The sequence below is a fragment of the Dendropsophus ebraccatus genome, chromosome 2 (genome assembly GCF_027789765.1).
Source record: "Dendropsophus ebraccatus isolate aDenEbr1 chromosome 2, aDenEbr1.pat, whole genome shotgun sequence".
Taxonomy (NCBI): domain Eukaryota; kingdom Metazoa; phylum Chordata; class Amphibia; order Anura; family Hylidae; genus Dendropsophus; species Dendropsophus ebraccatus.
In genome coordinates, this window is record NC_091455.1 from 208,789,372 (window position 1) to 208,807,309 (window position 17,938).

Genomic DNA, 17,938 nt, shown 5'->3' on the forward strand with positions numbered 1-17,938 from the left:
TCCACCAACTTTCTGTAGCAATACACAGTTATAACCATTTTAAAGGGCGAGTACACAAAAAAACCTTAAAGAGATGCTCAAGTGAAAAATGTTTTCTTTCAGATCAACAGGTGTGAGAAAGTGCCAGAGATTTGTAATTTACTTCTATTTAAAAATCTTCAGTCTTCCAGTACTTATCAGCTGCTGGATGTCCTGCAGGAAGTGGTGTATTGTTTCCAGTCTGACACAGTGCTCTCTGCTGCCACCTCTGTCCATGTCAGGAACTGTCCAGAGCAGGAGACGTTTTCTATGGGGATTTGCTACTGCTTTGGACAGTTCCTGACATGGACAGAGGGGGCAGCAGAGAGCACTGTGTCAGACTGGAAGATATACATCATTTCCTGCAGGACATACAGCAGCTGATAAGTACTAGAAGACTGGTGATTTTTTAATTATAAGTAAATTACAAATTTCTGGCACTTTCTAGCACCAGCTGATTTAAAAGAAAATATTTTTCGCAAGAGTACCCCTTATTAATTCCTACTACTTTACACGGAACGATTATCGTTCAAATTGTCGCTATAACGATTTCATTTGAGCGATAATCGGCTCGTGTAAACACAGCCAACAAGCAACAAGCGAAAAATCGTTCATTCTCAAATCGTCGTTGGTCGTTCGCTAAAAAATTTGCAGATCGCTTCGTGTAAAGAGTCTTTCAAAGATTCACCCCATGTGAGAGATGGGCTTTAGCGATCTTAAAACGATCGCAATAACGATTTTTCTTCTGAATTTTCTAACGATTTTTCTAACGATCTATTTGTCTAAACGCTGATCGTTATAAGAACCAAATTGTTGCTTCAAAATCGTTAAATGATCATTTGGGCGAATTATGTGTTGCAGAATCTGTTGGCGCTATACAAATAAATATTATTATTATCGATTCGTGTAAACGCAGCGTTACACCTGCCCATCTTAACCACAAGCCCAGTCACTGCACGAATAACGTTTATTAAAGTTCATTAGCAAAGCTCCGTTTTAGTGACTTCTCAATCAAGAGCAACTGGGAGGTTTGCACCATTCACTCACCATTGCTACAGAGAACACAGCCACCTGCTGGTTGTTAGTGGTACTGCAATCCCAGACAGCAGACATTCTCAGTGTCTGCATTATAGTCACTGTATATTATTACTATTTGCAGCTTTCTGTCATCCACCCTGTGAACATGGAGGAGTCTGTCAGGCCAGGAACGTCTGCTCTTGTCCGTTTGGTTTTGTTGGACCCCGTTGTGAAACAAGTAAGACTTATCATGACTTATTATACTTTTTGGAAAGTTTTTTTTTTTTACTTTATAGGTTCTTGTGCGGAGTAATTTATACTATAGCTTTATAGAGGTCACAAACCTTGTCTTCTATTATAGAGCTCCAAAGCTGCTGTTCATCTTCTCATAGTAGTTAGATCAAATTCTGGCTGCCTGATGTCACCACTAGGGGGAGTGTGTGAGTTATTATTATTTTTATTAGCTCCTTTGTGACAATTCATACATCAAACATCAGAGCAGGGAGCTAAGCTCCATGCACAGCCAGTCAGGACGGTCTAGTACAGCAGATACCCGCCCAGCTGATGGCCGGGATGGGAGATGTGTCTGATGCCGGCTGTTAACTCCCATAGATTTAAAGGGGTATTCCAATTAAAATAGTTCTTTCAAATCAACTGGTGTCAGAAAGTTATACAGATATGTAAATGAATTCTATTTTAAAATCTCTATGTCTTTCAGTACTTATCAGCTGCTGTATGTCCTGCAGGAAGTGGTGTATTCTTTCCAGTCTGACACAGTGCTCTCTGCTGCCACCTCTGTCCATGTCAGGAACTGTCCAGAGCAGGAAAGGTTTTCTATGGGAATTTACTGCTGCTCTGGACAGTTCCTGACATGGACAGAGGTGGCAGCAGAGAGCACTGTGTCAGACTGGAAAGAATACACCACTTCCTGCAGGACATACAGCAGCTGATAAGTAATTGAAAACTGGAGATCCTTAAATAGAAGTTAATTACAGATCTAAATAACATTCTGACACCAGTTGACTGGAAATATTTTTTTTCTGGAGTACTCCTTTAAAAAATTATATAAAAAAAACTGTCAAAAACATTAAAATATAAAGCTCTTCACAAAAGTGTCAAAATGCCAGAACTGAGGTTTTTGTTTTGCCTTATTGGACCCCATATAACAAGGATTGAAAAATTATCAAAAAGCCACCTCTACCCCAAAAAGTTATCATCAAATAAATAAAAACTACACAACACCACAAAAAACGAGCCCTTACAGTACATGGGTGTACATAGATGATGGCGAAAAGTAACAGTAGTAAACTATTATATATATTTGCTATTGCCGCTATAATACTGACCGGGAAGGGGAAGGGGGTTGAGGTGTCTCGAAATGTTACATGGTATCACTGAAAAATATAACTGACCCGGCAAAAAACAAACCCTCATAAATCTAAGATGTCCAAACTGCAGAGCGCTGTCTGTTATGATATCTGCGACATGTCCTTCAGCCTCCAGACCAGGAAATCATTGGAAAGAGAGTTTCCCTTAAAGGTGGACCAAAAAATAGATGGTCATCCCCTCATTTTATTGGGAGGCGTGTAATACCACATTTGCCCTCTAGTGGCCGCTGCATGTGAAGTGCTCAGTGCCAGCTAGATGGATGGATATATATATATATATATATATATATATATATATATATATATATATATATATATATATATAGTGTTTTTGTGTTTCCCTGATAGTGGTGTGCAACAAGCACTGTGAAAACGGAGGGGAATGTGTGGCCCCTGATGTGTGCAAGTGCAAGCCTGGCTGGAGTGGACCCACCTGTGGTACAGGTAAGTGGAATGCTTGGGCACTGTTTGGCTCCGCCCCTATGACTCTGTATTCATTAATATGTGGATTGTACATTGGATTCTTTCCTAGCGGTGTGCCAGCCTGTGTGCCTGAATGGGGGAAGCTGCCTGAGGGCCAATATCTGCCAATGTCCGAACGGGTTTTATGGAGCTCAGTGTCAGAATGGTGAGAAGCAGCAGCTGTAATAATGTAATGTATATACACAGTGACCCCACCAGCAGAATAGTGAGTGCAGCTCTGGAGTATAATACAGGATGTAACTCAGGATCAGTAATGTAATGTATGTACACAGTGACCCCACCAGCAGAATAGTGAGTGCAGCTCTGGAGTATAATGCAGGATGTAACTCAGGATCAGTACAGGATCAGTAATGTAATGTATGTACACAGTGACCCCCAGGGGCGGGCTGGGCCGGGGGGCAGGGGGGCATATGCCCCCCGGGCCGGTCTTCCCCCAGTTGTCAGGGCCGCATGGCTGCTGACAGCTGGCTGGAGTCCTCAGTGCCTCCCCTGCTTACAGCCCCGCCCTCTTCAGTCATATTTACCTGTGGCTGTGGTGGATCCGGACTGTGATGGAAGCGGCCGCTGAAGCCCCGCCCCCATGCCGGTAAGCCCCGCCCCCTGTATGGCCACTATGCTTTCTATAAGCCTAAGAGGCTTATGGTAAAAAGCAAACTGCTGTACGCAGTATCTTCCTCCGGCCACCAGAGGCCGCTCTCTCCTCCCAGCTGGTTCTCCTGTGTCTGGGCTAGAAGAGCCTGAAGACAGAGAAGATGGTGTCTGCAGCAAGCAAGGTACCTACACAGGAGGAGATCTACACAGCAGGCCATAGGGCAGGGGGAGGGAACCAAGGCCCTCCAGCTGCTGCAAAACTACAACTCCCATCATAGCTGGAGAGCCATAGGCTGTCCATGGATGATGGGAGTTGTAGTTTTGCAACAGCTGAAGAGCCAAGGTTCCCCCTCCCTGACATAGAGGATACATATACACAGGAGGATACATATATATAGGAGGATACATATATACAGGAGGATACATATATACAGGAGACCTACACAGGAGGATACATATATACAGGAGACCTACACAGGAGGATACATATATACAGGAGGAGACATACAGAGGAGTATATAGAGGATACATATATACAAGAGGAGACATACTGAGGAGTATATAGAGGATACATATATACAGGAGGAGACATATATACAGGAGGATACATATATACAGGAGACCTACACAGGAGGATACATATATACAGGAGGAGACATATATACAGGAGGATACATATATACAGGAGACCTACACAGGAGGATACATATATACAGGAGGATACATATATACAGGAGACCTACACAGGAGGAGACATATAGAGGGGTACATAGAGGATACATATGTACAGGAGGAGACATACAGAGGAGTATATAGAGGATACATATATACAAGAGGAGACATACTGAGGAGTATATAGAGGATACATATATACAGGAGGAGACATACAGAGGGGTACATAGAGGATACATATATACAGGAGGAAGCATATATACAGGGGTACATAGAGGATACATATGTACAGGAGGATACATATATACAGGGGTACATATAGGATACATATATACAGGAGGAGACATATACAGGGGTACATAGAGAAAAAGAAATGGTGTGGAGACAGCATCCATCCAGTGAAAAAATATTTTTACTTTATTTTAAGCCATTGCATATAAAAAGATTACCGACGATTCGGCTCTAACACTTGAGAAAGGCCTTAGGAGTGTTAGAGCCGAAACGTCGGTAATCTTTTTATATGCAATGGCTTAAAATAAAGTAAAAATATTTTTTCACTGGATGGATGCTGTCTCCACACCATTTCTTTTTCGCTATTGAGTATCAGGTGTGGGCCCACCTGACGGAGACTGTGCATCCCTGGGAGGTTCCGCTGTTCCAACCTTGGACTTTACCAGGGGTACATAGAGGATACATATATACAGGAGGAGACATATATACAGGAGGAGACATACAGAGGATACATATATACAGCAGGAGACATATATACAGGGGTACATAGAGGATACATACATACAGGAGGAGACATATATACAGGAGGAGACATACAGAGGATACATATATACAGGAGGAGACATATATACAGGGGTACATAGAGGATACATACATACAGGAGGAGACATACAGAGGATACATATATACAGGAGGAGACATATATACAGGGGTACATAGAGGATACATACATACAGGAGGAGACATACAGAGGATACATATATACAGGAGGAGACATATATACAGGAGGAGACATACAAAGGATACATATATACAGGAGGAGACATATATACAGGGGTACATAGAGGATACATACATACAGGAGGAGACATATATACAGGAGGAGACATACAGAGGATACATATATACAGGAGGAGACATATATACAGGGGTGCATAGAGGATACATATATACAGGAGGAGACATACAGAGGATACATATATACAGGAGGAGACATATATACAGGGGTGCATAGAGGATACATACATACAGAGGAGTTAGGGCTGGGCGATTAATCAAATTAATTTGCCCAGAAGGTTAGAATCAATTTCGATTAAAACCGTAAATTCAATTTTCACAAAAAATCATTGCAGGTGGAGCAGCGTAGAGTGACGGGTTGGCGGCCGGGCAAGAGGTGCAGGTCAAGCAGGCGGCGTGGAGGTGAGGTGCATGGCGGGCGGCGGTGCGTGGAGTGTTGGGCCGGAGGTGAGGTGCAGGGCGGTCGGCAGTCCGCCTAACAGAGCCGTGACTGACCTACCCCAGCTATACATATCACGTCCTGCTCCCCTCCCGGCCACACGTGCAGGTCCCCGGTCTCTGGAGGAGGCTGCAGGGACTGTAGTGGTGATAACGTTGCTTCGGGTCCTGGAGCTGAACAGCGGGATCTGCATCCCCCGATCCCGCTGTACAGCTCCAGTAATGGCAGTGACGCTATCACCTCTACAGTCCCTGTGGCCTGCTTCAGAGACCGGGGACCTGCACGTGTGGCCGGGAGGGGAACCTGTGTGCCGGGGTGAGAGGAGGAGGGTTATGTGCACTCCTGCCCCAATCACCCCCAGCTGCCCAATCCCTCTAGAGTCACCCCCAGTCTGCCTCAGTCCCCCTCTGTCACCCCCAGCTGCCCCAGTCCCCCTAGAGTCATCCCCGTTCCCCCCAGTCATCCACAGTCTGCCCAGTCCCCCTCAGTCACCCCAGTCTGCCCCAGTTCCTCTCAGTCATCCACAGTCTGCCCAGTCCCCCCTCAGTCGCCCAAGTCTGCCCCAGTCCCCCTTCAGTCACCCCCAGTCTGCCCCAGTCCCCCTTCAGTCACCCCCAGTCTGCCCTAGTCCTCATTCAGTCAACTCCAACTGCCCCAGTCCCGCTTAAGTCAACCCCAGTTTGCCCCAGTCCCCCTCAGTCACCCCCAGCTGCCCCACTCACCCCCCAGTTTGCCCCGTACACCCCCAGCTCTCCCAGTCATCCCCAGCTGCCCCAGTTTCCCCCAGTATGCCCCTGTCACCTCTCATCTATACCTTTATTCCTACTACACCCCTCATCTTTACCTGTACTACTACTACTACTTCTACTACACCCCTCATCTATACCTGTACTACTACAGCCCACATCTATACCTGTACTACTAATCCCCCTCATCAGTATTACTAATACCCCCCATATCTATACCTGTACTACCTCACCCCTCATCTTTACCTGTACTACTACACCCATTATCCACTATACCTCCACTACTACACTCTACCTAGATGGAGGCACCATGTGTCCCGCTACCCCCCCCCCCCCTCGCTTATCCGGAAATGCCCCTGCCTGCATGTGTCCCTGCTACATAGAGGATACATATATACAGGAGGGCATAGAGGATACATATATACAGGAGTACATAGTGGATACATATATACAGCAGTAAATAGAGGATACATGTATACAGCAGTACATAGAGGATACATATATACAGGGGGAGGCATATATACAGCAGTACATAGAGGATACATATATACAGGGGGAGGCATATATACAGTAGTACATAGAGGATACATATATATATATATACAAGAGTACATAGAGTATACATAGATATACAGGAGTACATAGAGGAGGCATATATACAGGAGGACATAGAGGATACATATATACAGCAGTACATAGAGGAGACGTATATACAGAAGTATATAGATGATACATATATACAAGAGGAGACCTACACAGGAGTACATAGAGGAGACATATATACAGAAGTACATCGAGTGATATAAACTATTGTAAAAATACAGAAACCCCAGCTTTCCCAGCATCTTGCGTAGTAGTCAGTATAATGGAGGTCACCCAGCTTTCCCACCATCTTATCCTCAGTATAATGGAGGTCACCCAGCTTTCCCACCATCTTGTACTCAGTATGATGGAGGTCACCCAGCTTTCCCACCATCTTATACTCAGAATGATGGAGGTCACCCAGCTTTCCCACCATCTTATACTCAGAATGATGGAGGTCACCCAGCTTTCCCACCATCTTATACTCAGTATGATGGAGGTCACCCAGCCTTCCAGCATCTTGTACACAGTTTTATGGGGGTCACCAGCTTTTCCACCATCTTATACTTAGTATGATGGAGGTCACCCAGCTTTCCAGCATCTTGTACACAGTATTATGGGGGTCACCAGCTTTTCCACCATCTTATACTCAGTAGGATGGAGGTCACCCAGCTTTCCCAGCATCTTATACTAAATATGATGGAGGTCACACAGCTTTCCCAGTATCTTGTAGTCAGTATGATGGAGGTTACCCAGCTTTCCCACCATCTTATACTCAGTATGACGGGGGTCACCCAGCTTTCCCACCATCCTATGCTCAGTATAATGGAGGTCACCCAGCTTTCACAGCATCTTATACTCAGTATCATGGAGGTCACCCAGCTTTCCCACCATCTTATACTCAGTATGATAGAGGTCACCCAGCTTTCCCACCATCCTATACTCAGTATAATGGAGGTCACCCAGCTTTCACAGCATCTTATACTCAGTATCATGGAGGTCACCCAGCTTTCCCACCATCCTATACTCAGTATAATGGAGGTCACCCAGCTTTCACAGCATCTTATACTCAGTATCATGGAGGTCACCCAGCTTTCCCAGCATCTTATACTCAGTATGATGGAGGTCACCCAGCTTTCCAGCATCTTGTACTCAGTAGGTCACCCAGCTTTCCTAGCATCTGTCTATGGGACCGTTCTGTGTCATCACTGAGCCGCCCCATAGACTTATACAGGAAAGTGAGTTCTGACCCTTTCACAGGGCACAGTAGGATATTTGGTCACAAATGACTGGAAGGACCGAAGATGTTATAGGTAAGAGGTAAGAGGCCAGAGTGGTCCTTTAAGGATGGGCTGCCAGCCTGCTACTCATGGGCCAGTGCTGTGTACTTGCCCCCCGGGCTAAAATTTGCCAGCCAGCCCCTGGTGACCCCACCAGCAGAATAGTGAGTGCAGCTCTGGAGTATAATGCAGGATGTGACTCAGGATCAGTAATGTATGTACACAGTGACCCTACCAGCAGAATATTGAGTGCAGCTCTGGAGTATAATACCGGATGTAACTCAGGATCAGTAATGTATGTACACAGTGACCCCACCAGCAGAATAGTGAGTGCAGCTCTGGAGTATAATACAGGATGTAACTCAGGATCAGTAATGTAATGTATGTACACAGTGACCCCACCAGCAGAATAGCGAGTGCAGCTCTGGAGTATAATACAGGATGTAACTCAGGATCTGTACAGGATCAGTAATGTAATGTATGTACACAGTGACCGCACCAGCAGAATAGCGAGTGCAGCTCTGGAGTATAATACCGGATGTAATGCAGGATCGGTACAGGACTTTGCGTGTACTATAATTCTGTATGTAACCCGTATAATAATCCTGTTACTATTTCCCAGCAATCTGCAGTCCTTCCTGTAAGAATGGGGGTCAGTGCATGAGGAATAACATCTGCAGTTGTCCTGAAGGCTACACTGGGAAAAGATGTCAGACCAGTAAGTGAACCCGATATACTATGGTCACATGATCCTCCATTCACTGACAGCAATCCGGGATCAGTACATGGAGGAAACAATGTAGATTGTCTGAGAATTTGTCGCTGTGTTGCCTCCTTGTAACGTGGGAATTGACTCTTTCCTTCCCAGGTGTCTGTGATCCCACCTGTATGAATGGAGGGAAATGTGTGGGGCCCAATATCTGTTCCTGTCCGTCAGGCTGGAAGGGGAAGCGATGCAGCACACGTAAGAGCCTCTCCGTATATTATAGCAGGTCCATAATATAGAATACGGTGTGTAGTAATATATTATACACATATACAGCAGGTGCCTGAGCCTTCAGTAAGTACTGGAGCAGGGACTAGAGATGAGCGAACCTGGAGCATGCTGGAGTCCATCCGAACCTGAACTTTCGGCATTTGATTAGCGGTGGCTGCTGAAGCTGGATAAAGCCCTAAGGGCCCTATTCCACCGGACGATTATCGTTCAGATTATCGTTAAATCGTTCGAATCTAAACGATAATCGTTCGGTTGAAATGCAGTTAACGATTAACGATCGAACGAGAAATCGTTGATCGCTTTATAAGACCTGGACCTATTTTTATCGTTGCTCGTTCGCAAATCGTTCGCATTGAATAAGACGTCGTTCGGTCGTTCGCAATAGATACGAACACAATAGCGAATAAATAGCGAAGAAAAAACGATCGCAATTACGATCATTATTAACGATTATCGTTCCATGGAAATGAGTGAACGTTTTAAGGTGTTTCGCAATAGCGGTCCTTTGAGATCGTTAATCGTTAACGATTATGCAAACGATAATCGTCCGGTGGAGTAGGGCCCTAAGGCTATGTGGAAATCATGGATATAGTCATTGGCTGTATCCATGTTTTCCAGACAACCTTAGAGCTTTATCCAAGTTCAGCAGCCCCAGCTAATCAAATGCCGAACCCGGTTTGCTCATCTCTAGCAGAGATAGGAGTCCCTGCTCCTGTACAGCCATAGGTTGTACTCAGGTGAAATACATGGGTACAACCTATGGCTGTACAGGAGCAGGGACTCCTATCTCTGCTAGAGATGAGCAAACCGGGTTCGGCATTTGATTAGCTGGGGCTGCTGAACAGTCCTTGGACTGCATCCACCTTCTCCAGGCAGCCCTCGGGCTGCATCCACCTTCTCTAGACAGTCTTAGGGCAGTATCCTCCTTCTCCAGGCAGTGGGATTCAAATGCTAATGGTTCAGATTTGTGTAAACCCAAATTTTTGCTCATCTCTACCCCTAATGCTGGCGGCTCAGGCACTACTACTGCAGTCAAGGGCTGGTGAGACCACTATGGCTGGTGCAGACCATTCCTCTTACACAGTCCATCCTGTATATCCTGTATATAAGGAGAACACCTCCCTTGTATTCTGTATATAAGGAGAACCCCTCCCTTGTATTCTGTATATAAGGAGAACCCCTCCCTTGTATTCTGTATACTGGGAGTTTATAAGAAGTCTATTTAGCTGATCAATCACCTTTTCCTGCCCCCCAGCAATCTGTCTGCAGAAGTGCCGGAACGGGGGCGACTGTATCGGCCCGAATACCTGTCAGTGCCCGGCCGAATGGGAAGGGGCTCAGTGCCAGACACGTAAGTCATCCCCCCCCCCCGTTTACATGTTCAGAATGTTCTGGAAAAAATACAAGTTTCTCCTTTTAATGTGTTTTTGCTGTTTATTCAGCCGTCTGCAATTACAAGTGTTTATATGGAGGGCGCTGTGCGGCCCCCAATGTGTGTTCCTGCCGCCCCGGCTACACCGGAGCCACCTGTGCCCACAGATTACAGGTAAGAGAAGGGGTCCCATCACGTCTGCTTACTGGTTTACTATCCAGCATGGAACATGCAATAGAACAATAGAACAAGAGATCTCTGTATCCCCCCCCCCCTGCTTTACCCTGCAGCTCTGCTCCATAACCAGTGACTCCAGCTCAGCTCAGGAATTAAAGGGGCAACTTTTTCAAATGAACTGGTGTCAGAAAGTTATACAGATTTGTAATTTACTTCAATTTAAAAATCTCCAGTCTTCCAGTACTTATCAGATGCTGTATGTCCTGCAGGAAGTGGTGTATTCTCTCCAGTCTGATACAGTGCTCTCTGCTGCCACCTCTGTCCATGTCAGGAACTGTCCAGAGCAGCAGCAAATCCCCATAGATAACCTCTCCTGCTCTGGACAGTTCCTGACATGGACAGAGGTGGCAGCAGAGAGCACTGTGTCAGACTGTAAAGAATAAACCACTTCATGCAGAGCATACAGCAGCTGATAAGTACTGGAAGACTTGGGATTTTTAAATTGAAGTAAATTACAAATCTGTATAACTTTCTGACACCAGTTCATTTAAAAGAAAAAGATTTTCGTGGAAGTACCCCTTTAAGATGAAGATTCGCTAGTTGGGTAATCACTTTAAGGGTACAAATATGTGATGAGGTAAATGGGAAATACTAAGAGGGGGAACCTGGAGGAGACCATGTATAGATGTAGGATGTCTGGGTTATTCTAGGACTTGTAGTACTTCAGTGTTCCACTGTATATTTATTCCTTACTAGGATACACTTTGACTTTTAGTGTTCTACTGTACATTTTTATTACTAGTGTATGCTGTGACTTGTAGTACCTCAGTGTTATAATATATATTACTAGGTTATGCTGTGACTTGTAGTACCTCAGTATTATATTGTTTATTATTACTAGATTATACTGTGACTTGTAGTACCTCTATGTTCTGTGTACGTTTATTATTACTCTTACATCTCTTTAAGGGTCTTCGAGGATAAGTCCATCTACTTATGGAGATCACAGAGGAGCGATATGACAAGCTCAGACGTTACTAGTCGACCACAGAACTATAAGAACACGGGATATGAGAAGCTCACACAGCGAGAAGGCGCAGAGGATGAAGACGCTCGGGGGGAGGAGGACATTATATTCAGGAGCGCAGCGCAGAGCGGACGTTGTATCATAGGGACAGTCCTAAGATAGAGAACGGCCATTCCTTTATTTATCTATATATATAAATGGGCATTTCCATAGCTGAGAAGCCGGCTCACATGTAAATGTATAAAGATGCAGCTGGAAAAAGGGATCAGGTGCAGATGTAGCAGAGCTGAGCGCGGCATCTCATACACTGAGGCTATCCTGTCATACCTGGTCATGACTCTTTGCTCTACTACAGCAATGGGGAACCTTCAGCCCTCCAGCTGTTGCAAAACTACAATCCCCATTATGCCTGGACAGCCAAAGCGAAGCTTTGGCTGTCCAGGCATGATGGGGATTGTAGTTTTGCAACAGCTGGAGGGCCGAAGGTTCCCCATCGATGCTCTACTACACAGGTGTATTTGCAGTCCTATGTAAAACCACATCAGATAATGATAACTTTTGCCATCTAACATACTCAGCTCTGCTACACGTGCACATTCTTTTTGGGTAAAATAGCACTAGATTTGGGCTCCTTTGGTTCTGTGTATATTTTTCTACCGCAATCCATTAGGAAATGAGCCTGGTGTATGGAGAAGATGTATATAATTTCATGGGAAAGATATAATAAATGTTCTGTTTTGTTTTTTATCCAAACCTTGTCCGTTCTTGTCCTGGACAAATAAAGTTATTATAAAGTTATTATAAAGTTGTTACCAAGTGTTTTATGGGTAGCTGGTAGTTTATAGTTATGGCATTACATGGATGGGCGACTGTTTTCTTAAAGGGGTACTCCAGCGGTAAATCATTTCTATCAGATTATTATACAGGTTTGTAAATTACTTCTATTAAAAAAAGAAAAATCTCCAGTCTTCCAGTACTTATCAGCTGCTGTATGTCCTGCAGGAAGTGGTGTAATCTTTCCACCTCTGTCCACAAGGACAAAGCTGCCACTTGTGACCGCAGGGAAAACCTTTCCTGCGGCCACAAGAGTGACTGACAGGAAGGGAGCCAATGTCTCCCGCCCTGTCAGTGCTGCTGCATGTAACTATGAGCGCTCATAGTTACAGTTCAGATGGCAGCATGTGCGCCAGGACAAGGGGAGTGCGGCCTCTTGTGACCGCAGGGAAAACCCTTCCTGCGGCCACAAGAGTGAAGAGAAGAGGAGACGCCCGGACCCAGGTGAGTGTTTGTTTTATTGTGTTATATACTATATGCGAGGGGGAGCACAAAGGGGTCTGTTTAACTGGGGGAGCGCACAACGGGGGTCTATATAAATGAGGGGAGCACACAGGGGGGCTATAGACTACTGGGGCTTCACAGAGGGTTCTATTTACTACTGGGGGCAGCAAAAGTATGACAGTTCAGGGGGCCCAGTGTATTGCAGGAGTTGGCCACCGGGCCCCCTGGTAGGACAGGCCCCATAGCAGCCGCTCTGGCTGCTACAGTGGTAGTTATGCCCCTGACTGGAGGAGCACACAGGGGGTCTATATCCAAGTGGGGGAGCACACAGGAGGTCTATATCCAAGTGAAGGAGCACACAGGGGGGCTAAATACCCCTGAGGGAGCACACAGGGGGCCTATATACTAGTGGGGGAGCACCCAGGGGGTCTATATACAACTGGGGCAGCACACAGGAGGTCTATATACTTCTGGGGGAGCACACAGGGGGCTATATATAACTGGGGGAACACACAGGGGTCTATATACTACTGGGGGAAGCAAACAAGGGGTATATACTATTGGGGACAGCACACAAGGAGTATATATTACTGGCGGTAGCGCACAAGGGGTATATACTACTGGGGGCAACACACAGCGGTCTATTGTTTTGGAAGGGGGGGGGGCCCAGACATAACTTCGCTTGGGGCCCCAGAAATGACAAGACCGCCCCTGTCTGTGCCCCTCCCACCTTGTCTGCAGCTCCTCATGGGAGGGGCTTAGCTTCTCAGTACCCAATAGTAACTGGGATGGGATAAGCAGGACTGGACTCCCCCTCCCCATAGGAGCCACAGGCTGGATCCCCCACCCACAAACTTTGCAGCAGCCAGATGTCACTTTTCAACAATCTTTATTTGTGCCATAGAAACAGAACGGCAATTACCAAACACACAAAGCTCATTAGTGTTGTTAAATAATTGATGACGTAATACACGAGTCATGTGATCCACCAGGTGTGCCGGGATCAGGCTATTTACAGAGAAAATAAATCTGGGCGTTCAGTCCTTCATATACAATGATCCTTCACTAAATACTAAAATAACGTACAGTTCGTCCGTAGCAGCCATGTTTCTTAAAGGGAATCGTCGTCAAAATTTATTTTTACAAAAATATAGTGAATGGGGCAGTAAGAGATTCGGTAAGCCACGGGGTGAGTCCTGCTGAGCCTCCTTGGCTTTTCCTGTCCTCAATTTAGCTTCAATTCAGAGACTGCAAGGCCTGAGTAATCTGAAGACTGGTTGCTAAGCCACATAAAAGACTGGTTGCTAGGGAGTAGACTGCCTAGCAACCAGACAGGATTGGCACTAGGAACAATAAGCAGGTTGGCAGCAACCACACCTGATTGTCATCTAAAGATGCTTTAGTAATCAGATTTTTCTAAAAATAAAGGCGGTGTCTCCATTTAAAAGGGACTTCAATTCACTGATAATCAAAAACACTAAAGGAAAAAAAAAAATTTTTTTTTTTTTTATTCCAAAAAGGTAAAGCTAAGTGTTTTGTATAGCATGGAAATAGATCCTAGTGTAGAGTACTTCCTTCACGTGACCATTCTAGATTATTGAAATAAAATAAATAAAATCCTTCAATTATTGACAGCATCATTTAAAGGGGAACTTTTCTTTCGATTTTTTTTTTCTTTCAAATAAACTCGTTTCAGGAGTAGAATTACAAATCTATATAACTTGCTTTTAAAAGAAACTCAAGTCTTCCGGTACTTATCAGCTGCTGTTTGCCCTGCAAGAAGTATTTTTTCCAGTCTGACACAGTGCTCTCTGCTGCCACCTCTGTCCATGTCAGGAACTGTCCAGAGCAGGAGAGGTTTTCTATGGGGATTTGCTACTGCTTTGGACAGTTCCTGACATGGACAGAGGTGGCAGCAGTGTGTCAGACTAGAGAGAATACACCACCTCCTGCAGAACATACAGCAGATGATAAGTACTGGAAGACTGAAATTTTTTTTTAAATTACAAATCTTCCTAACTTTTTGTTACCTGCTGATTTGAAAGAAAAAAAAATAGCTGAGTACCCCTTTAAAGGGCAACGCTTCTAGGCTGTACATGCCTTCATGCTGTTCCTCTATAATGGTCATGTGCAGATTTGTTCCCAATCACGGGAAACTTAGTCCTATGATTGGCTGAACGTTACACATAACCTGTAAAGACTCTCCCTTCCATCTATAAAACAGTCCTGAAAATACCAGGACACAAGCAGGACTGCATTATTCCTGACAGGGAGGAGACATATTGGCTTTAGTTATAAAGATACATTGTAACCAGGTGGTGCGGTGTTATAGTGATATCGCCATCTAGAGGACAGAAGTGAAATGTCATGTGTTTCAAGGCTTAGAAGAGATTGTGGACCCCACCTATATACTCCATGTAGCTAGTGCAACTATACACAAAAGTAAAGCCTCCCTTTAACACTTCAAAAGACATCTTGGAAAGGCGCTAAAAAAAAAAAAGTTAGTGCAAAAACAAAAAGTTAGCGCTAAAAAAAAAAAGTTAGTGCAAAAACAATGGACACCAGTATTTTAACGGTCTGAGAAAATGGAGGCGAGATACTCACTCAATCATATGATGGTAGAGGTCTGGAAGCAGAGATCCATCTACAAGAAAAGGAGGAGGAGCCTATAGACTTACATATTAAAGGGGGACCGAAGCAAAATCTTTTTTTCTTTCAAATCAACTGGTTTTAGAAATATATACTGATTCATAAATTACTTCTATTTAAAAATCTCCAGTCTTCCAGTACTTATCAGCTGCTGTATGTCCTGCAGGAAGTGGTGTATTCTCTCCAGTCTGACACAGTGCTCTCTGCTGCCACCTCTGTCCATGTCAGGAACTGTCCAGAGCAGCAGCAAATCCCCATAGAAAATCTCTCCTGCTCAGGACAGTTCCTGACATGGACAGATGTGACAGCAGAGCACTGTGTCAGACTGGAGAGAATATACCACTTCCTGCAGGACATACAGCAGCTGATAAGTACTGGAAGAATGGAGATTTTTAAATAGAAATAAATTACAACTCTATATAGCTTTCTGATTCAAGTTGATTTGAAAGAAAGATCTTCGCCGGAGTACCCCTTTAAGTTGATGGGCATTACAGAGTAGGGAACCACTGGGCTAAGTGGCTGTGGATGTTGCTGGAATTTGTCCTAAAGACTTAGGGACCTTAAGAGCAAAGTTTAAAGCATGGATCCTACAGTTTAGATTTGTTACCCCCAATAGTAGAAATCATAAAGACTAAACTTATCCTGTTGTAAAACCTCAATTTGCTCTATATATGGAAAAAACTACCAGGGCGCCCTCATTCTTCCCCTACTTCTTCTCCCCCCTTAAACTCAATACCAACATTTCATTTCTGCTTCTGGTATTAGCTATGCTGCAGACATGAAAGCAAAAGGAAGACTGGGGGCTCAGTATTAAAAAGTTAGTCCTCAGGGGAGGGACAACTTGTTTTTTAGCTCCGCCCCCGAGGGCTTACTTTTGACTAATATTTCTCTCTTCTAGTTTCTTTCGTAGTAGAATGGTCTGTCCTTATGGCAGGGTGCTACATTGCCATCTCTGAAGCTGCTGCAGAGTTTACACAGTTGCAGCAGCATTTTATGCTCCCTGACGGTTACAGCCTAATGTGTACTCGCTCCACTATAAAACAACTCTGCTTGCTACATTGTCTGTATGGCACATTGGCAACAGTCTTGGATCTTCAACCACAACATTATACGTTAGATACACTTACTAACAGAACATATCTAACTCAAAAAGGTGTCTATTAGCTCCTCCCCAATGTGTTCAGCTTGCTGAAGCACAGACACTAGTATAGTGAGTAGACAGAGCATGCTGGGACTCGTAGTACATCAAGCCAATGATCACCTAGAGCAGGCAATACAGACACACTCGGTGCAACTCACAGACGAGTGCACACTTTAAGTAGGGTCGTGACTCCGTCCATACAATGTAAAGGATTAAAAAAATAAAAATAAAAAAATAAAATAAAAAAATACAATTAAATAAAATCCAATAATCCTTTAAATTACAAAGTGGTCAGGGGGTGGAGCAATCATTACACGGGGTTAGCAGCCACTGAGGGATAAACCAACTACAGTTAACCAAATGAAAAAATAAAAATCAAACATGGCGGCTTTCGTAAAAAGAAGCGCTCAGTGTTTTCAAAAAACGAAAAAATCTAAACCAAACCAGATTCCCATTTTGTATTCCAAATATGTTAATAAACTTAAAGGGGAAGTCCAGGATTGGGAAAAAAAAAAAGTACAGTTACTTCCTTGCAAAAACAGAACCACCCCGGTCCTGGTTGTGTGTGGCATTACAATTCATCTCCATTTACTTAAATGGAACAAGGCTACAATACCACAACCAAGCTCAGGACAGGAGTGGTGCGGTTTCTGGAAGACAGGAGCTGTGCTTTTTCTAATTCTAGATAACACCTTTAAGCATCAATTTCTGGGTGACAGCCAAAGTATGACTCCCACTGGGTCCTCCGGCTTTTCGTGGCACCTGAACGGTAACCCTAGCAGAGTGCACAACTAGTAGATTTAAAGGGGGTGTATAGGTTTAGAAAAACAAGGCTGCTTCCTTCTAGATTCTAACTAGGGATGGTCCGAACAGAGTTCGGTTCGGGTTCGTACGAACCCGAACCCTCGGTAATGATTCCCGCTGAGCGGGCAGATCCAGAGGGAGGACCGCCTGGAAAACTGGGATACAGCCATAGCCATAGGCTGTATCCCAGTTTTCCAGGCGTTCCTCCCGCTGTATCCACCCTCTCCACGGAGCGGGCAGACGGCAGG

General features: G+C 44.6%; 1 protein-coding gene across 2 annotated transcripts in view; it reads left to right on the forward strand.

The window, feature by feature from the left end:
• The window catches only part of VWDE (von Willebrand factor D and EGF domains), a 64,276-nt gene extending 52,077 nt beyond the window's left edge, over positions 1–12,199 (forward strand). For both annotated transcript variants that reach the window (XM_069959347.1, XM_069959348.1), the window contains 8 exons: positions 1,178–1,273; positions 2,772–2,867; positions 2,956–3,051; positions 8,868–8,963; positions 9,114–9,209; positions 10,498–10,593; positions 10,685–10,788; positions 11,761–12,199. In XM_069959347.1, the coding sequence (XP_069815448.1) occupies positions 1,178–1,273; positions 2,772–2,867; positions 2,956–3,051; positions 8,868–8,963; positions 9,114–9,209; positions 10,498–10,593; positions 10,685–10,788; positions 11,761–11,775 (695 nt within the window). In that variant the 3' untranslated portion in view covers positions 11,776–12,199. The remainder of the gene's footprint in view (positions 1–1,177; positions 1,274–2,771; positions 2,868–2,955; positions 3,052–8,867; positions 8,964–9,113; positions 9,210–10,497; positions 10,594–10,684; positions 10,789–11,760) is intronic.
• Positions 12,200–17,938: the final 5,739 nt, after the last annotated feature.